Raw genomic sequence first — 22,726 nt, 5'->3', positions numbered from 1 at the left:
AAGAGCCAAGGGCACAAAACAAAAGTTCACATATAGTTTATAGTTACAAGAAATGGAAAAGAAAGAATGTGAAAGAACAAAAATATTATTCATGCTTTGGCTACTAATTTGATCTTACAATATAACCTAACAACTGAATTTAACCTAATTTAACCTAATTTTCATCTAACTGAAACCAATGACAAATATATTCTATCTATAATCTGTTTCACAAGACAATATAATGCATGATTACTTTTAGGACTTTAGATCATGAGGAAAAAGTAATGCCATTTTTGAGAATGCATTCTTATTATTGTTTTATTGTTTTAGCATTTTTAATTTAGTTTCTAACCCATAGATTCAGCAATTTTTAAAGTTACATTATGCTCATGTATTTTTTTTCTCAAAAATCTTAGTATTTTAAATCTGCATGTCATAAGAAAGAAAAATAAAGGTTAACTAGAGTTTTAAGAATTTGCTTATCACTTTAACATTTTTACTTTTTTTGTTATTGTTTTATTGTTTAATTTTTTTAAAATCACTCCCTGGCAAAAGTTCAGCAATTTAACAAGTATGTTGTTACTGGAAGTTTTACTTTAAAAGTCTAAATTGCCATATCATCGAAATATTTCAAAAATAGATTAATGCACATTTTAAGATTATTTTTGTTGTTTTGCAGTGCTGTGCGTATGTGAGGGTGTTTACTTCTATTGCTTCTGACATGAGCACAAATGTAGCATCTTTCAAGCTATAGTGTGCTCAGTAGTTTTATTTGCAAGTCTTAATATTCCTAAATCTACACTTCATCCAATAAATGATAGTTTTTAAGAAGCTTTTTGTTGCTTTTTTATTTAAGAGGGTTATAAAAAATGTTTTCTCTTCTTTTTTGTATTTTTAAATATTGAATTTAATTGCTCCTGAACTAGATGCCAGGTTAGTAGCTTCCTAGATGTATTTTAATTCAAAGCATTATATGAAACTTATAGCATTTTGCAAGATTTGCAAATGCTCAAAAAAATGTTCTGTATTTTTGTGTGCGTTTTTTGTTTTATTTTGTGAGGAGTTCTTTTGTTTTGTTTTGTTTTTCCAATTCAGCCCTGACCTAGACACAAATTTAGCAGATTTCTATCTGTATTGTACTTCAAAGGTTCATACAAATTATATGGTATTTAAAAATTACAGAACTTCAAAAAATAAATAAAATATTAAAGCAAGTATTAGAAATTTTTGTGTTGTTCTTGTTTTCTAGTTCTTCTGGGTGTTTTTTGTTTATTTATATGTATTGGTTTGGTTTGGATTATGTATTTTTTTCAATATGCTCCCAACCTAGACACAAATTCAGCAACTACCTGGCTACACTATGCTCCAAACTTTAATATGAAAGAATAAGTAATCTAAAGTTGCAGATCTCTACTCACCCTCCCAAAAAATTATTAATGCAAGTTTTAAGAAAGTTTATTATTATTATTATTATTATTATTGTTGTTAATTTTTTTCAATTTGCTCCTGACCTGGACACAAATGCAGCAAATTTCTGGCTGTCATGTGCTCCAAAATTTCGTATGGAGACTTTTTTATAGAAATCAGTCTCTCAAAGAGAAGATGGCTGGAAATTCTAAGAAAAAATGTCACTATTGCTAATTTTCTTAGAGACATTTGTTTTATGTGATTTTTCATTTTGCATCTGTCTTTGGTACACATTTAGCAGCATTTTGGGTTTGAAGTTTCATAAGGAAGTCTTAATGTAGTGCAAAAAAAGGAAGAAAGTTTTTAAAAACTGACACTACTGGTGCTGCAAATGTGTTAATAGTTTTCTTTCTTCCCACCCATATTCGTACAAACAGAATTTATGTTTCTGCTTCCAAAGTACATACAATAAATTTTGCCAGCTCTTTTAAATTTGATACACTTCTCATTAATAATTTTAGGCTTAAATGTGTTCTTGTGCTAAAATAAACTTGATGACAATTCAAAAAAGAAAAAAGAATATTAGCATATATCAGTAGCAACACATAAAGGTTTAAAAAAAGAAAATCCCTGAATTTGCTCTATACTTACAGGCCCAACCTAATTACCCAATATTATCAGAAAGGAAATACCTTTTCAAAATCTTTAAAGTAATCTCCATATCACTAAAGTCGAGGCCACTGGCCACTTACATAATGTGATACAATGAAATTCCAACCCAGTAAATGTTTGGCAATCCCTTTTGGTTGCTGTAATTAGTCCTGACCTATAATTATTGAACAAAACAGCATATGTACAATAAACATTCAAATAAATGTATCTGACTGTATTCAACACATTAATCTCTTCTTAGTATTAGCTTCAAATCTTTTCTTACTCAGAGCATAGGAAAAATCATAGAAGAAACTATATCTGGACCCAAAGACAGTATCTAGACTCGTACCTAGAAGGTGGATTCTAGCATTAATTCACCACCATTATGGGTTGTTTGATCACTAATCTCCTCTTGAATAGCTGGAAGGGAAGGCTTTATGGTTAGAGGTGTTTCAGTCTTAAATAGGGATTCCATCCTGATTGGGGTATTGATGTAGAAGGACTTCTGAAAGGACTCAAGGGTAAAGTAATAGATGAAAGGGTCAAAGCAACAGTTCAGAGTTGCAAGGCACAAGGTGATTGGGTACATGATCTTTGCAAATATTTCTAACAAGCAATTGGTAATGGCTTGGGAGCGCACCAGGGCATACAGGAAGAGGACAGAGTTATAGGGAACAAAGCATACCACAAAGACTGCCATATGCACTGTGATCATCTTCAGCACTTTTTTCTTATTGGTTCCAATTTGAGACAGAGTAGCAGGTTTGCGAAGGGTTCTTAGCACCACAGAAGAGCAAGAGACATTCAGTATCAGAGGAATGATGAACCCAACTACTTCAATAAATATGGTGATCTTGGACAAATAAATCTTCCAAACATGTTTGGAGAAGCCTTCAAAGCATGTGGTGGTTGCATTGTTGACATTAGTGGTGGAGAACAAAGAAGCTGAAATACCACCACTGAGGACTAGGATCCAAACACCAGCACACACAATGGCAGAATTCTTCCTGGTCCTAATGGTACGTGATCGGAAGGGATAGACAATAGCCAGAAAACGATCCACACTAATACAGGTGAGAAAAAGCATGCTCCCATAGATGTTGGTAAGGAATGCAGTCCCAGAGATCTTGCAGAGGGTGTCACCAAAAGGCCAGTGGCGGTTGAAATTATAAAATATTTTGAAAGGTAGCGTGCAGACAAAGAGCAAATCAGAAAGGGCCAGATTGGTGATGAAAATAGCAGTCTCACTTCTCATTTTCATACGGAAGCAGAAGACAAACAGAGAGGCACTGTTGGTTATCAGACCCAGGATGAATACAACACTGTAGACAGCACCATTCAGATTATACTTGAAGGAATCATCAACAATGCAAGTATTATTGGCAGTAGCATTACCCAACCTGGGTCTGAGGCTTGAATTTAAATCTTGAAATTGAAAGTCAATGAATCTTCTGTCACCCATGGATTTTTTCAGAAGGCCTGCAGACTGCAGGGTTCACCACTCTGAGACTAGGGACTGGTAGGAAATTATTTCCTCCTACAAGACACAAGATGGAATGAATAATCAAATCTGCCTTTCATCCATAATTTCTGTGCAATAAAAGGTATTCTGTCCACCCAGATTGGAAATAACATGCACATTCAATTTGATACGGCAAGTACTTTTTGAGCACCTACCAAATGTTAAAAGGTACTACAAGAGTATATTGCGGCAGTGAGAGAAATGACACTCAATACAGTAAGTGTAACACTATAGCACTGCAATGAACATGAATAAAGTGTTGGCTACCCGAGAGCCCAAGGTTGGGGGATGGGGGCTGTGATAGTTTAAACAACATTAATACTTCGAAATTTGTGTAGCACTTTTTAACTTTCAAAAGCATGTTTTGTTTGATTCCCACAAAGGTGGAAAAGACAGGAATTTATCACCATATTGTAGAAGCAGAAACCAAGACTTCTGTAATGTAGAATTACAATAATGTCAGAATTTGAAGAACATGTAAATGGTATGGTCAAATTGAGAATTCAAGTTTTTTTTTCTAAATGAAGCATTAAGGTACTCTAATTTGTATTGTCTTTTCTCCAATATTACTAAGCTTCATTGTCTAAGATTTAGTTCTATTGCCCAAGACTACAGGTAAATTTGGGACCTCCAAGACATGTTCTTTAAAAAGTTAAGAATAAACTCCTAAAAAAAGGTAAGCTAAAAGAGTAAGACTAAAAGAGTAAATGTTGATTCACCTTTCTCTTCCAAAACATGACTTCAGAGTCAGGGATTCCTCAATTAACTAAAGCTTCTGGCTAAAAGATTTTTTACTGTATTACATTGTCTTTCTACAGAGAGAATTCAAATAATGCTCTCAGTGTTTCCCTCCTGCAGATTATGGTCCCCTTTCCAAGCTACTCTCACTCTAGACCGTAAGTGTAGGAAGTCTCCTTTCTCCCTCTCCCATTGCCTGTTCCATCAGTTACTTTCATGTCTTCAGCTCCTAACATGGCCCTAATCAATAGAGCCTTCTCTGGCTGAATACAAGTGAAATATGAAAGGTATATCTGACAGGAACAGCCATCCCTCTGCCCACAGTACACTTCTCATCTGGCCAGTTACATGCCCTCTGCACGCCACTGATTGTACATGTGGTAGTCACTGACTTAGTCATCTTTGTTGAGTATCTGGGCCAACATTGTTCAAAGGTGTATACAGAAATCTTACTAACCTTCTCCTAGGTCAGCAGCTGTCCCTGGACAAGGATTGTCTTTTGAATGTTTTATTATATACTATGGACAAATAGCTACTGACTTCTTTTCAGTGAGGAGGATATGGAATAAAAGAGGTATTTGTCCTGTGTCATAGCCAGTAATGGGTCTTCACATGATTATGCTTTAAAATGTGGAAGATATTTCTCTGAAGTGATTCCTCATGTCAATCTTTCCTTCCAACTCCCAGGGCACAGGTCAAAGGGCCTCTGTAAATAGCAGAGAACGGAGTGGAGAGGGGAACCTGTGAGAGATACAGAGGACTGAAGTCACTTCAACCATTATTTGGTTTGAGTAAAAAAAACACAAAAAACATTCACCCAGTGCATGCCTAGAGGGAGAGATGACCTTGTAGAATACAGGGTGCAAAGCAAAGGGTTGTTATTTTTAATAGCTAAAGTTTTCAAGTTAAATTTGGAAACTTGCTTTTCCTGAATTCTCATTCAATAAATCTTCATACAGTACCTCCCTTGAGCCTAACACTGCAATAAGATCATATTCCTTCTTGACTATTTCATCTCAAAGACCCAGCTCAACTTTTGCCAGAAGAAACCTTGATATATAAAAATAGAGTATAACAGAAACCTCAACCTACTAAAGTCTAGGAGGGAAAAACAGCCAGATGAGGAAGAAGTAAAAATAAGTGGGAGCAAGAAAGTAGTAGAGAAAGAAAAACTGTAGAATTGAGAGAAAGAGGAGAATAAAAGGTGAAGAAAAGAGAACCTTACTGGGGAGAGGTCAGTGCTGCAACCTAATGTGTATTTAGGGCCTTAGGAGGTATTTACAGTTCACAATTCCTCCAATCCCTCCCTCTCTACCTTGTTTCATCTCAGTCCTTCTAGTTTTCTCATAAAGAAAACTAGACCCAAATTTCTGCAGATTGTCTCATCAATGGGATGGCAAAAAGAAAAAAGAATGGCAAACTTCTCAACTGCTTAAACTACTTTATATACTATTTGTTACACTTCCATTCACTACCCATTAGTCTGGAGGCCTTTTCTTTTTGCACTGTTGAAAGAAATCAAGACAGTCAGAGAACATCCTTCTAACAGAGTCACACAGTCTAAAGAAATAATGGGACTGCAAAGCCCCTAATATTAAAGCTAATCTTAATTCACTATTATCTGCTTGCACCTGCCATCAACAATAAGTACTGCCTATAAGTTGATTTTATTTGGAAAATACTTTAATAATCGAAGCCTTTTCACCTCTGCCCGGAGTCCCTCCAGTGTGCCCACTACTGACACTTTCCATAGCATGCTTCTAGCTCACTGTCTCTATATTAATGTGTACTTCTCAAAATGGTGTTTTTCAAATAAGTGATCTATGTCTCCCTAGTTTTCAATTTAATTTTATGTTTTACAGAACATATACCCTATACCTACAGCAGGCAGACTGCAAATGCCTGGCCCTTCTGCTTTGCTGCTTTAAGTAACTCAATCCTATGAAACAGAAAGAACTACAGACAAGAGAGCATTACAGCCTCAATCCTAAAGAGAGGGCATGGGAAAACTGCGACTGAGGTCCTATTCATAGCTTTCCCTTGCTGGAAAACACAGCACTTTTGCTGTCTAGCAGTGAGGGTGTGGTGCTGGGACTTAACACAGCATTGGAAGCAAGGAGTTCTATTTCTGACCTCAGACACTGGTTACCTCTGTAACTTGGCTATACTGTTTCTTTTCCCTGCATAAACATTACCTCTGAGCCTGGCAGCTGAGGCTAGGAGGATTCAACAGGGCTTGTGATTAGCTTTACGAGCTTGCCAGTATTCAGTCCTACCTAACCACAAAGAAACATTATAGAAGCTTGTTTCCTTCTCCCTCCCCTGATGCAACTGGACACCTATGTCTCTGTCTTTCTTCGTACACTGAACTTCATATTAGCAACACATTCTTCTCCTGGCACCATATATACCTTATACCTCAAAAAAAAAACCTTGAGCTTCAATCTTAACTACAAAATTTTCTCATAACAGGACAATCCAGGAAGGTGCCCATAAAGGAACAGCTCTCACTGAGCTATGGTTGAAAAAAAATCACAGAGACATTTGGTTCTTAAGCTAGTTCTGAAGGAGAATAGATGATATTCAAGAAACAAGGTCTCTTTTCTGACTGGCTTCTTTCTTTTGACCAAAATAACATTTTTTTAACCATTTTATTTTCCTAAATGGCTAACCACATATTGTGCACTGAGTGGAGGCAAATGAGATGAGGAAGGGAAAAGAAGGCTGGTGCGGTTAATTACGTCTTCCACTAAAAGTAGCATTAGACTATCGTCTTGTCAAGACCTTTACAGCCAAATATTCTAACAATTAATCACCTAAGAGGTTCAGAGTGCTGGGAGGATATATTTTCATTGACAATGGGCAGGAAGCAGGTCACCTGGAGGCTGACCAAAGATAAACCTGACCCTTAATGAATTTTTAACTTCGACCTACACATATGGAGCCAATTCGGACAGCTCATCGTAGTGTTCATATTTTTTTCCATTTAAAAAAAAAGAAAGTATGTGATTGTGAAATATACCACATTTGGATCCTTGGGGCTCCTGGAAGAAGTGGAGTTAGCCTTTGGGCCTTATAAAGATAAATACTTCACTAAGCTCTTAACTTCTGGCATATTCTCAATAGCCTAGAAAGGCAGGCTTGGCTTTTGTTCCTTACAGAAGACAATCCAGAGTTCAGGAAAACAAGGCCTTGAAGGCAGAGTAAACTCAAATTCTCTTGCTTTGCTCCTTTTTAATGAGCTTCAGTCAGATCAGAGTGCTTCTGATCCTAGAGTATTTCCTCTTTCTACTCTGGTGGAAGCTTAGGAACATTGACACAATAGGTTTCAGAGGAAGCTGAAACCTATTGTGTCCTTACCTATAAATATCTAGCAGTGAAGCAAACTAAAAATTACAAATGTTGCAAAATATGGAGATCAAAACCATTCCCCTGGAGTAATAGGGAATATGTCCAGACTACTGCTACTCAGATGAGTGGCTGTTAAAAGATAATTCCTTAAGGAAATTTTCTAGGCCAAGTTACAGGCACAGGTCACAGTCATACACATGGTTCCAACTGATGTTCCTATGCACTGGTTGATGTTTCGTAATAGTTTTCAAAATACAACCTAGCCTTATGTCATCACATATGGAGGAAACTGCAGGTAAATATTTCACTCCACAACTGAGCTGGGAAATTGATCTCTATCAGGACTCATCTCAAGCAAGTCTCATTGCTTATCAATGTTTAGATTGATAAGCCTCATTTATATTTTTATGCAAAATACATGCTTTTAAAAATGGCTTTTCTATGTTGAATTTGGTTCTCACTGAGATTATTATGACTGTTTTGTTCCTCCACTTTATTTGAGTTGAGCAGTAAATTGACACAGGCCCTGATCTCAGCAGATCCTATCCTCAGTGATTACTTGATTTTTTTTCACCATAAAATATTTCAGTCTTCCACTAACCCTCACCTGATGATACAGTCTAATCTTTGGAAAATAGTGTGGTTTAGTGCTCAACATCATGGGGTCAAGGACTGTATCAACCCTACTAAAGTAGAATTTTCTCTAATATTCATAGAGTAAGACAACTGCACAGAAACGTTCAAGCTATTTCTTGTTAAACTGTCTAGAGTCTTAAGACAATATCTCATCTCAGCACAAGTCCCAAACCTTTTGGAGAAAATCTTGGGTATTCCTAAAGGAGCTCATTTCCAAATTCTGTGAGGCTCATACATGCCAACTAGGAATTCAGCTTTATTCCACATATTTGAACAGGTAAATTAGTTTTCAATTTGTATATTAATTTATCTGATATACTTGGATACTGATGCTGATAATATGAATAAAAACTATGTCTCTCATCTCTATAAAAAGTACCCATAGGATTAGTGTAAACCAAAGAATCAATATTCATCTACACAGAAGTTGTCTGGATTACAATAAACAATTACAATCCGTCCATCCATTCTGAATTTTTGGATGATATAATCTATAATAAATTGGAAGTACTCGTTACAAAAAAAAAAAGTTGGAGAATGAAATTAAGAATTTTTGAGAAAGCTATTACAGGATAGTAGTAGTCACCACATTAGTTCAAACCAAATTCTGGCACTAATTTTATCTGAGACGTGGGTAATCAGGAAACCTTCTGTAAGTACCATGGTTAGGGATTTCCTCCAATGAATGCTGTGAAATAGAATTAGTCACAATAGCATGCCTAATGGAGAGAGCTTCTCAATAAAATGTATACCAAGATGATAAGGTAAAGAAACGTATTATATTATATAAATCAGTAAATGAGAGCCAACATATTTTTAAATGGGATCTAAATGCTCTGGATTGCATTATTACAGAATTGTAGATAATATTTTATTTCCAAGCCCACCACTGCTGTGCCATATTTTATTACTTATATTGAAAAGCATAAAATCCATGAGTCTGTGTAACCTATAATCAAGTCACAAAAGGTATAAAAGTACTTCCTCCACTTCAAGAAGGTAATACATTATATTAAAAATAACTGAACAAAGGAGACTTCTTTTTTGGCCTAAAGTTATTGGTTGTTTGTTTTTTATTTTCTTTTTCCCTGGCAAAAATTGTTACTATTGGGCCAGGTCCTTGATAGACAACAAGGAAAGAGGACTGGAACAACAGGGGTAATCCCATTGCCTTGTCTTTAACCTGCACCCCCACCCTAGCTGGATTTCTTTCTCTGCTGGCCTATAGTAATAATAAGCAAGGCTTCAGCTACTGGGTATTGGCACACTGACAATCACTGCTGCCTCTACTAGGATGTCCTAGGTCTACCCAATAAACCATGACTATAACATCTCCAAATCACAACTCTGCACAAAATTCTTGTACAGAACCAGACATAGTCTGCAATGGAATGCTTACAAATAGCACCTGCATTTGAACCCTATTCATTTACTACCTATAAAGTAGAATCATCTGCCATTGCCAAACTTATACTACTGTCACATCTCACCCTGTTCTGAACAGAGGTGGCCTAAACAAAGCCGACTACTTAATAATGCTCCAGCTCTACTGAAATAATTTTTCTCTAAGATAAGCAAAATTAAAATAACATAAAATCACTAGACAATTTTAAATATATTTTAGATCCCCTTAATATTAAGGAGAATTGGTTTTCACATACCTCCAGAGAGGAATATTCCTGGAATGAAATGAGTATTATTTTACTGGTTTAAAATCTTAATTAGGAAGACAGAAACATTAACATTGCTTTCTTTTATGGCTTTCACAACTGATACATATTACAAAGAAAACTTATAATTTGGAATCCAAGCAAATTAGGGAATTCAAATACCCAGAAGTTTTCATATTTGATATTAATTCACTGTAGCCATATCAAGCCCCATCTCTAGCTAACTGTGAGAGAGCAAGTCACAGTCTCTTTTTGGGCCTCAGTTTCTCTTCTTCTTCCACCTTTAGCTTTGGCTGACTGCAGCCCTCAACTGGCACTATAGCAGTGGTCTTATTGGCTTTCCCTCCTGTCAGTTGTTTACACCTGCTTCCATTTGTCAATGCAAAAAAAAATTTAATTCCTCAAAGTCTGAGATAAGGGGAATTAATCTGTATTAGACTCAATGAAATTATTGCTTTATTTATTTTATATATTTCGAAACTGAAGTATAATTATACATATTAGTTTCAAGTGTACAATATTTGTACATATTGCAAAATGATCTGTCATGAGTGTAATTACCACCCCTTACTATACATAGCTTAGATTTATTTTAATATCAGAAGTAAACATTATTAATTAGTGCCAGAAGCAAAGAATCACAGATCAAGACGACATTTATAACCTAAAGCCTTCCTAATCCTCTCATTTTCCTCTTTCCTTATGCCCATATCAGCAGGCATATCACTTCTAATTGTCTAGGTCTTAATCCACCTTTCCTACCTGTTCCCAGTCACCTTTCTCCTAAAAATATGATTATCAAAATACTTCAGAACATAACTATGTAGAATCAGTAGACGACTTATCTTATGCATTGTTCTAATCAATTACCCACTAAAAGTGAGGCTGGATAGGTGACTTCCTATTAAGTTCCCAGTTTTCAGTACTAATATTCATAAATACATTATAGGTTTTTTCCTCCCCCTTAAGAAGACCTACAGCAGACTATACATGATGACCATATACACAGAAAAAAAGGAACTACATAATTAGGCCCCAACCACACCACAGCAAAGACAACAATTCTCACTACATTTTCTCTTAAAGGCAATGGAATAGATGAAGCTTTAGCTAAACTTGGCCTGAGTGCTGCTGTAAGGCATCCTCCCAGTCCTCTCTTTAACTTACAGAGAGTACACAGTCTGTAGAGCTGGTCTGAATGTTCCATTAGGGCTTTCATTAGCATCTGTGATTGGCAGGAGATGTGTTAGGGTGTTAGATGCCATCAAGTTTATGAGCTGAGCTCATCCTTTTTAGCAAGAGTACAACTCTTCACCTGTGACAGGCAAAAGAATTTATTATCTATGTTGATAAGATATGTTTGGAATTTTGTGTTGAAAAACAAACGTTTCAAAGCAACTGGATAATTTGGTGTTTAGGTTATTATTATTGTATTCATGTTAGTCAAGAAAAAAAGATGGTATAATTTGATAAAGTAGCAAAGTAAATAACCCCACCAAGGTCTGAAATGTTTTAATCTTAGGATTTCTCTGTTCCTTTCCATTCTGGAATAATGACGAATTACACTGCTGTATTTCCTTAAAGTAACTAAAATACAATATTTATCAACTCAGCAACTAAAAATCTTAAACATATTCAGGATATACATGAAGGTAATTTTAAACATCACATTATTGCTTTGTATGGAAAACAGCAATTAATTTCACATACAGTAGCAAATTCAATTTATGCCATAAGTAAATTTTCATTGAAATATGTTTCTTCATTTATGGTCAAGTTCATGAATTATTCAATATAGCAAATGTCACATTCTTCATAAAATAATTAAGTATCGAGGGCATGCCACCACATAGAGTTTTATTAGAAGAAACCTCATTATAATAGAAGCCACATTAGCTCACAATCAGTTGTAAACCAAATAAATTCAAAGCTAGCCAAAAGAATTTCTAAATTGCTCTACTCTGTGATTTTTCACTGGCTGTTCAGGACAACTGTGTTAACATAAAACAACCGCCTGAAAATCCTGTATCTCTTCCACTGAAACAATATTATTGGCAAAACAATAGAAATTCTTGCTTTTATTTTTTACCATTCAACACGACGGTCCCTGCTCAACACTTCACAGTTGAAGTCTAACTGCTTTCCCCAAACACTCTACGCATCAGTGTTTCCGCTGAAGTTTGTTATGCCGTCTCCCCACCCCCGAAGACCCAAATTAAATCTTTCTCAAAGAAACTTACCCCAAGAAAGAGTGTGCTAGATGAGAGAGTGTGCTCATGCCTGTAGACAATTAACTAATAAGCATGTAAACGGGCAATTCGCACTTTAGAAGTGCATGTTTAATCCATTCTTTTTTACAGGGAAAGGTCAGCCCAGCTCGAAGTAGCAGACACTGGGGCTGCCGCAGACTGCGTCTTACAGCAAACCGCTCATTCTGAAAACGTGAGCTTATTTACATTTATCTCTTTCCCTTTGTTAAGGAATGGCCCCGTTGAATGCTGTAGCAGGCATGCCTTTAACAAACAAGACACAAGAAAAGGCCCAAAGTCCGGGCTGGAGCAGAGGCCGGGGAAACTCTTGGGGGGTCTCAATAGGAAATGCTTTTCATTGGATAAGGAAGCATTATTAGGAGCCGAGATCCCGCCCAATCCCCTGTGCTCCATCGTTCCCTTAGTCAGGAATCACTGTACTAAAGAAGTTTTTCCTCAAAGAACATTGCCCAGCCAAAGCAGTTTTCACAGCCAGGAATTAGCAGTTTAAGTCCCACTTGACAATATAAAAAGTGTCTTTCCTGATCAGTTAATCCACAAAGAAAGCCTGTGTTCCTGTCTTTGCTGCAAGACTCCTACCACACCCCCTACAATTCTAATGAGGAGGCGGAGACAAAACTCCAAAATGGGAGGAGTGTTTCAATTATGAACAGCCCGTATTTGCTCCAACTTGTTTAAAATAATTACAACAATATTGATAATAAACAGTAGGGGGAAGGGAAAGGCAAAAGTGAATATTGCCATAAACATTCCTATTATACTAAGAAAACCTCCTGCCACCACGAAAAAATTTAAAAAATAAAATTCAATACTATACTCACTTAAGCCAGTGAAGTGCCCTCACTCAGATGGAGATGTGCTGGGGTGGGGTCCTAGAAGTATAATACCCACTTTCCATGACCTAGGGGGTGCTCTTTGGCAGAAGAACAGTCTGCACTTCTATTAAATAACTGCCTGGCAGGAAGTCTAATTACCATGAAATTTTCAGAGGTTTGCTAAAACCAAAATAAATAATACAGATGTAATCTGTTTATAATGGGGAGTTATTGTCAACTGTATATCACCTCCCCTCTCCGGACAAGTTCTTTTCCAATAGTTTGACTGCTGTAGTCACCCTGTTTTTATTTCCCTCCCTTATTTTTCCCCCTTCCTTCCCTCTCTTTGAATTGATTCACTCATCCATCTCTAACTTCACTGCCAGCCCTTCCCCACTGCCAGTGCCCCCATCCTTCTCTTCTTTACTTCCACTCACTGTCAACATTACCACTAACAGCATCCCTTCCGCCTTCTCTGGAATGAAACTTGCGCCAGTGATAAGGTGATTTCTTCCTTTGGACAGTCATGACCCTGGAGAATTGGGGAATCCTCTGCCTGCTTCAGAACTTCAGTTTCTGTAATCAAGCTGCCTCCCAAATAAGATATGCTTCACATTTGCTTATTCTCCCCTTCTTCAGCTCTACTGTGGCTGTTCTCACTAACAGTCAAGGCCAGTAAACAAGTGAGTGTGAAGCTGATACTAGCCTTATTACTTGTGACTGATTCTGAAAAGCACTTTCTGCATTGCTTCCCCTTTCCCTCACCCCCAGTCTCTGTTCTTTCTGTTTCCCTCTCCCCTTATCTCAAGTATGTCTATTTCTGTCAGTTGCTGACATTGGCTGTGTCTCCACCAGTGGTCATTCACCCACTCTTAACCTAGATCAGCCCTTAGTGCACTTGTCAATCTGCAAGAGAAAGATGCAGTCAATGCCTTGCAGTGCCTCACAGTCTAGCTGGTGACTCAAGACACATGAGAGTGTGAAATATCAAAGGCAAATTTTGAAAAACATGTTGAAGTAGTTATATGAAGGGTAATTTCTATAATGGATCAGAGATAAGTCCCATGGATAGAGCCAGGAGGGCTTCCCAGAGCAGGTGGGATTTGAGGTGGAACTTGATGGATGATTCATATTTAACTAAGCTAAGAAAAGAGGGGAAATCTTTCCAGGTGGCCAGACCCAAGTGATCAAATTCAGAAGGTGTGAAGTGAGATGAGGTGAGAAGGAATATAGTTTGTGAAGATAAACGGAGGGTGAAAAGAAGAGCTTCTAGGCCAGTACTCAATGTGGCATCTCAATGCACTGTAGTGTCTGATATTAACCTAAAGCAATGGTCACTGTCTGTCTGCATGACCAGCTCATTATCTTTCTCCATTTTAGGTTAATATCCCTCAGTCTTCCAATTCATCTGAATTTATTTCTCCCTAAGGTGCTCAAATACCTTTCTGATTAATCTCACAAACGACTCCGAGGTCTTTTACCACATCACTGGGTCAGTGCCTCCCCAGCCTCCCCTTTACAAAGTTAATTTTTACTCTTCCTTCACAAATTATCCTAGTAATCATGCCTTCCTCAACCCCTAGCTCAAGTCATGTCCACTTATTATATGTTCTTAGAACATCATGGACGTTTTCTTCATTTCATTCATCATCATGTTACATGCTGTTGTGTAATTTTTATTTCATGTGATAATTTGATGGCCAATCTCACCTAATTGTAAACTCTACAAGGACAGGGTTCATATCGGCTTAATCCAAAACTAGTATTAGGAGTGTTCACAAAAACTATTCTCCTTGACATGTCCTGCCTCAGCAAAGCAACAGTAAGCCACTTTCAAAATTTTTCTGCTGCAAACATATGCTATTTCATCCCTTTACAAACAAGTCCATTTTGCCCTTACTTCACTCCTCACTGCAGACACTCTAGTTTTGCTGGCTGTAATATTTGTAAGGTGCAATGGACAAAATGAAAGCTTTTCCAGGGTATTCTCTAAACAGCCAGTTTATAGCCACACAACTTAACAAAAAAAAAAATCCTTTCTAAAAAGCCTTCATTGAGTTGCTGATATCTTTGCCACTGGAGGAAATGAATATGCAGCTGAACAATTACATTCAGAACTACCTGGGGGAGTATACATTTCACTTTTATCTGTTTGAAAAGAAAGTAATTGAAATATGACTAACTTCTGACAGGGAATTTACACACTTGAATAAGAACAGACAAATATGTGGGACTTTCATATTCAAAACCGAAATTAATTTTTCTTTCTGCCAACAATATCAATGGACTGGGTGAATTCACCCCAAGTGCCAGAGATTCTACACTATACTAGTTTCCTTAGAAACAGTACAAATGTAACCAAAGTATTTTAACTATGTCTGTGGTTTAGGTTCTAGCTCACTAGAAGCTAAGAAATCCCACTAACAGAATGAATGGCTATTGAACTGTTCTAGGGTTTGAAAATCTCTGGATCTCGATTCATTAGTATGAAGCTTAAAGTCACAGGCTAATTCTCAAAAGCATGACGAAAAAGTGACATATAAGACAACAAATCTAATAAAAACCAAATGAAAATGCAAGTGTTTCGTAATACATTAGTTAAATCTGAAGTACATTTTGATAAGTTAGGCTAAATATTGGAAACCCAAAAGCAACCACTGAGATAACATCTCAAAAATATATAGTTAAAAGTAACTAAAGGAATGAACAAAGCACACTAGAAAATAGCTACTCAAGACAAAGAGGGATAATAAAGAAAGAAGACAGGGCAAAAATAGTCATGAGATATAGAAAATAAAGCAAAATAATATACAAAATTACAACCATACCAATAAGGACATTGAATAGGATAGATTAAACAATTCAACCAAAAGGTACAGATTATAAAACTCACTTAAAAAACAAGTTCCAACAATATGCTGTCTATGAGGTGTACACTCTAAATTCAAAGGCACAAACAGTTTGAAAGTAAAAGGATAGAAAAAGATATACCTCACAAAATATAATCCAAAAAAGGAGCTAGAGTGGTTATACTACCATCAGTCAAATAGACTTAAGACAAACACCTGTTACTAAGGATGAAGAAGGATAATTTATAATGGTAAAATGATCTGTCTATAAGGAATATTTTTATAATTATAAACATATATATACCCATACATACATAAATGAAGCAATAACTTACATAATTGAAGGGAGAAATAGACAATAAAACAGTAATATTTAAAGCCTCAATACCTAATTTTCAATAATAAATAGAATGACTAGACAGAAGATCAAGGATATTGAAAAACTGTATAACAATTAGACCTACTAGACAGACCTAATAGTTTGATAGAACACTCCACTCAATAACAGCATAATATACATTCTTCTCAAGTGCACATGAAATATTCTCCAGAATGACTATATGCTATTGAGGCATAAAACATTCCTCAATAGATTTAACAGAATTAAAATTCATACAAGGTATGTTAACAGCCCACAGCAGAATTAAATTAGAAATTATCAACAGAAAGAAATTGAAACATATTTCTAAATGTGGAAGTTAGATAATACACTCCTAAATACCAGTGGACCAAAGAAGAATCATAAGGGAAAATAGAAAATGCTTTAAGATGAATAAACATGAAGACACAACATACCAAAACTTATGTGATACAGCAAAAGCAGTTCTCAAATGGAAATTTGTAGCTGAAAAGAAGTATATTTAAAAAATAATAAAAATCTCAGAACAATGTCCAATCCTTTTACATTTAAGAATCCTTTTATTTAAGAAACTAAAAATAGTAGAGCAATCTAAACCAAAAGCAACCACAAGGAAGGAAAGAAATGATTAGAGCACACATTAATGAAGTAGAAAATAAAAAATATAGAGAAAAATCAATGAAACTAAAAACGGGTTCTTTGACTAGACCAACAAAATTGACAAACCTTTAGCTAGACTGACCAAGAAAAAGATAAAGGACTCAAGTTACTAAAATTGGGAATGAAACAGCAAACATTATTGCTGACTTTTCAGAAACAAAACATATTAAAAGGAATATTTTGAACAATTGTATGCTAAAAAATCTGACAACCTAAATTAAATGGACAAATTCCTAGAAACCTACAAACTACCAAAACTGACTCAAGATAAATGGAAAAGGTGAACAGCATACAACAAGTAAGGAGACTATATTAGTATTCAAAAAGATTCCAACAAAAAAATTCCAGGAGTTTCATTGATGAATTTTGCCCATCATTTAGGGAAGAATTAATACCAATCCTTCACAAGCAACACTTCTTAAAAATAGAAGAGAAGAGGATGCTTTCCAGGTTATAATGTCATATTACCCTGATACCAAACACACAAAGACATCACAGGACAATAAAACTATAGACCCATAAACCTTATGATTACAGAGGCAAAAATCCCTAAATATGCCAATGAACCATATCCAGCAACATATAAGAAGGATTTTTATACCACAACCAAGTAGGATTTGTCTCAAGAATACAAGGTTAGTTCAAAATATGAAAAAGCAAAATAATTTACCATATTAATAGAATAAAGGAAAAACCATATGATCAACTCAATATGCTGCAAAGTATATGCAAAAAAACCACTTGACAAAATCTAACACCCATTCAAGATAAAAACACTGAACAAAAGAGGAATAGAAGGGAAATTCCTCAACATGATAAAGGACAGCAATGGAGAACCCACTGCTGACATTATACTCAATAGTGAAAGACTTAAGGATGAAAGTACAACATAGAGAATATAGTCAATAGTTCTATAACATCTTTCTATGTTGTCAATAACTACACTAGATGGGGTGAGGATTTAATAATGTATACAACCATTGAATCACTGTGTTGTATACTTGATTATATTGAAACCAATATAATATTGTATATCAACTATATTTCATTTAAAAAAATAGTGAAAGACTAAAATTTTCCCACTAAGAAAATAAACAAGTCAAAGCTGTCTGCTTTTACCACTTTTTTCCTCAACATAGTACTGGACATTCTAACCAAAGCAATTAGGCAAGAAAAAGAAATAAAAGAGATCCATATTGGAAAGAAAGAAGTAAAACTACATTTATTCACAGATGGCATGCTCTTGTATATAAAAAATTCCAAGGAGTCCAGAAAAGAACTATTAGATATTATAAGCAAGGTCAGCAAGGTTGCAGGATACAAGATGAATATCTATGAAACCAGTTGGATTTATATACACCAGTAATGAACAATCTGAAAATAAACAATCTAATTTATAACAGGATCAAAATAAATGAAACACTTGGGAGTAAATTTAAGAGAAATGCAAGACTTGTGTACTGAAAAATACAAAGCATTTTTTAAAGAAACTTGAGAATGTCTAAATAATTGACAGTATATGTTTATGGACTGGATGACATATGTTTAGGATAGCAATGTACTTAAATTAATCTACAAATTCAAAACATTTGCTATCAAAATCTCAGCTGGCTTCTTTGTACAAAATAACAAGCTAAAAGTCATATGGAAATTCAAGAGACCCAGCATAGCCAAAATAGTCTCTAAAAACACAAAAAATTTATATTTGACAAGGGCACCAAGACAATTAAATAGGGGAAACAGTAGTATTTCCATAAATGGTTCCAAGCCAACTGGATATGAAAATTCAAAGTAATGGCTTTGGATCTCTACCTCACATCATACACAACACAAAAATTAAGCTATTCACCTAAAGTGGACCATTTACCCAAAATTAAGAGCTAAAATTATGAAAACTCTTAGAAGAAACAAGCATAAATCTCCAAGATTTTGAGTTAGGCAATCATTTCCTATATATAATACAAAGCCCACAAACTGTTAAAAATAACATTGGAAAAATTAACTTCATCAAAAGTAAAACATCTGTGGGCCAATGAACACCATCAAGAAAGTAAAGATACAATCTACAAAACAGGAGAAAACATTTGCAATCCTATATCTGGTACAGGACTTGTATGTAGAGTATATAATGAACTCTTACAACTCAATAGGAAAAACACACAATTTGAAAATGGGCAAATGATCAGAAAAGAGGTTCATCCAAAGAAGTAAATAAATGTCCAACAAGCCTGTGAAAAGGTGCTAAACATCGCTAGTTAGCCAGGAAATGCAAGGTAAAACTACAATGATATATATGACCTCACACTGTTAGGATGGCTATAATACAAAAAATAATGTATTGGAGAGGGCGTAGAGAAATTAGAACACTTGCACATTTTTTGTGGAAATGTAAAATGGTGCAGCTGCTATGGAAAACAGTACAGAAGTTCCTCAAAAAATTGGAAATGGAACTACCAAATGATCCAGCAATCCCACTTCCATATATATAATCAAAATAATTGAAATCTGGAACACCAAGACACATCTGAACTCCCATGTTCATTTCATCATTATTTATAGTAACCAAGGTATGGAAATGGCCCACAGGTCCATTAATAGGTGAATGGATAAATACATTATATATATATATATATAAAATTATATAACATACTACATAGATAATTATATATCATATACTACATGTGTAATATATGGTGTGTGTGTGTATATATATATATATATATATATAGTGGACTTTTATCCAGCCTTAAAAAAGAAACAAATCCTACCATTCCAATAACATGGATGAACTTGGAACCTATTATGCAAAGTGAAATAAGCCAATCACATAAGAACAAATACTGCCTGATTCCACTTGTATGATGTACCTGAAATAGTCAAACTCATAGAAACAGAATAGAATGGTGATTACTAGAACCTAGGGAAAGGGGGAAATAGGGAGTTGTTTTTCAATCGGTATAAAATTTTAGTTATACAAGATATATAAGTTCCAGATAATCTGATGTACAGCATTGTGCCTATAGCTAACAAGATAGTATTATGTACTGAAAAATTTAAGATAGATCTCAGGTTAAGTGCTCTTACCACAAAAAAGTCACAAGTAAACTTTTACAGGAAATGAATATGTCTTCCTGATTGTGGTGATAGTTTCATGAGTACAAACTCATCAAATTTACATATACACATTAAATATGTGCTGTTTCTGTATATGAATTATAACTTAATAAAATTAAAAATAAAATAGCCCATTAATTATAAAAAATTATTAAAGTACAAAAAATATTTTAAAATTAGGTTATTGTTATGGTTGAAATTTTTTTTAAATATACTAAAAAACACTAAATTATACACTTTTATTAAATTGTAGTTGATATACAATATTGTATTAGCTTCAGGTGTTCAACATAGTGATTTGATAATTTTATACATTTTGAAATGCTCACCTTGAGAAATGTCATTTCCGTCTGCCATCATACAAAGTCATTAAAATTTATTGACTGTATTCCCTATGCTCTACTTATCATCACCATGACTTATTTATTTTATAATTGGAAGTTTGTACCTCTTTATCTTCTTCACCTGTTTCAATGATTCCTCCACCCTCTCCCTTATAGAAACCACCAGCTTCTTCTCTGTATATATAAGTCTATTTCTGTTTTCTTTGTTCATTTGTTTATTTTAGATTCCACATATAAGTGAAATCATAGGGTAGTTTATTTCACTTAGCATAATACCCTCTTGATCCATACATGTTGCAAATGGCAACATTTCATTCTTTTTTTAGTTAACATTGCATTGCATGTGTATCTGTGTGTGTGTGTGTGTATACATATAGCATCTTCTTTATCCATTCATCTATTGATAAACACAGATTGCTTCCATATCTTGACTATTGTAAATAATGCTGCAATGAACATTAAAATGCACATATCTTTTCAAATTAGTGTTTTGAGTTTTTTTTCAGATAAATATCCAGAAGTGGAATTAGTGGGTCATGTAATAGTTAGATTTGTAAGTTTAGTGGAACCTCCATGCTCTTTTCCATAGTGGCTGCCCCAGTTTACATTCCCACTAGCAGTGTAGGAGGGCTCCCTTTTCACCACATCCTCCCTAACACTTGTTATTTCTTGTTATTTTGATATTAGCCATTCAGGCTGGTGTTAGGTGATATCCCATTGTGGTTTTGATTTGCATTTCCATGATGATTAGTGATGCGGAGCACCTTTTCATGTACCTGTTGGACATCTGTACAGCTTCCTTGCAAAAATATCTGTTCAGATCCTCTGCAGATTTTTTAATTGGATTTTTTGGTTTCTTGGTGTTGAGTTGCATGAATTTTTTTATATATTTTGGATATTAACCCTTTGTCAGATATATCATCTACAAATATATTCTCCCATTCAGTACGACCTCATCTCTTGATGGTTTTCATTGCTGTGCAGAACCTTTTTAGTTTGATGTAGTGTCACTTGTTTATTTTTGTTTGTTTCTCTTTCCTGGAAAGACATATCTAGAAAAAAAACACAATAATGCTATGTTCAAGAATTTACTCCTTTTCTTTCAGAATTTTTATGATTTCAGGTCATATACTTAGGTCATTAATCCATTTTGACTTTATTTCTGTATATGGTTTAAGACATTGGTTCAATTTCATTCTTTTGGATGTAGCTGTCCATTTTTACTATCACCATTTACTGAAGAGACTGTTTTCCCCATTATATATGCTTGCCTCCTTTGTTGTAGATTAATTGACCATATAATCATGGGTTTCTTTCTGGCCTCTCTATTCACTCCAGTGATCTATGTTTCTGTTCTTGTGCCTGTACCATGCTGTTTTGATTACTGTAGCTCTGCAGTGTAATTTGAAATCAAGGGCTGATACCTCCAGCTTTGTTCTTTCTCAAGATCACCTAGGATATTCACATTTTTTCATGGACATTTTAGCAACATTAATTCTTCCAATTCGTAAGCATGTTATATATTTCATTTATTTATGTTATCTTCAACTTTTTTCATCATTGTCTTACAGTTTTCAGAGTACAGGTCTTTTACCTCTTAGTTAAATTTATTCCCAGATATTTCATTCTCTTTTATGCAATGTAAATGGAATTGTTTTCTTAATTTCTTTTTCTCCTAATTCATTGTTAGTATATAGAAATGCAACAGATTTCTGTATAATGACTTTGTATTCTAAATTACTGAATTCATTTAATAGTCCTAATAACTTTCTGGTGGAATCTTTAGGGTTTTCTATATATAGTATCATGTCATCTACAAATAGTGACAATTTTACTTTTTCCTTATTAATTTGGAAGTTTTTATTTCTTTTTCTTGTCTGATCGCTATCACTAGGAATTATAATACTCTTAAATAAAAGCAGTGATAGTGAGTATCCTTGTCTTATTCTTGATCTTAGAGGGCTAGTTTTCAGATTTTAACCATTGTCAGCTGTGTGTTTGCCATATATAGCCATTATTATGTTGAAATATATGACCTCTACACCATCTTGCTGAGCATTTTTATCATGAATGGATGTTGGCTTTTGTCAAATTCTTTTCCTGAATCTATTGAGATGATCACATGATTTTTATACTTTATTTTGTTAATGTGATGTATCATGTTGATTGATTTGCAGATACTGAATCATTCTTGCATCCCAGAAGAAATCCCACTTGATCATAGTGAATGATCCTTTCAATGTACTCTTAAATTTGGTTTGCTAATATTTTATTGAGGATTTTTGCATCTGTGCTCACCCAGGATACTGGTCTGTGATTTCCTTTTTTATGTAGTGCCTTTATCTGGTTTTGGCAC

General features: G+C 34.9%; 1 protein-coding gene across 1 annotated transcript; it reads right to left on the bottom strand.

The window, feature by feature from the left end:
* Positions 1-2,392: 2,392 nt before the first annotated feature.
* Positions 2,393-3,505, bottom strand: LPAR4 (lysophosphatidic acid receptor 4). Its single transcript, XM_036929150.2, has one exon. It carries the CDS (start codon positions 3,503-3,505, stop codon positions 2,393-2,395), a length of 1,113 nt encoding a protein of 370 aa, XP_036785045.2.
* Positions 3,506-22,726: the final 19,221 nt, after the last annotated feature.

Source organism: Manis pentadactyla, chromosome X (genome assembly GCF_030020395.1).
Source record: "Manis pentadactyla isolate mManPen7 chromosome X, mManPen7.hap1, whole genome shotgun sequence".
Taxonomy (NCBI): domain Eukaryota; kingdom Metazoa; phylum Chordata; class Mammalia; order Pholidota; family Manidae; genus Manis; species Manis pentadactyla.
The sequence above is the reverse complement of the archived record's forward strand: the minus strand, read 5'-3'. Positions and strand labels throughout refer to the sequence as shown.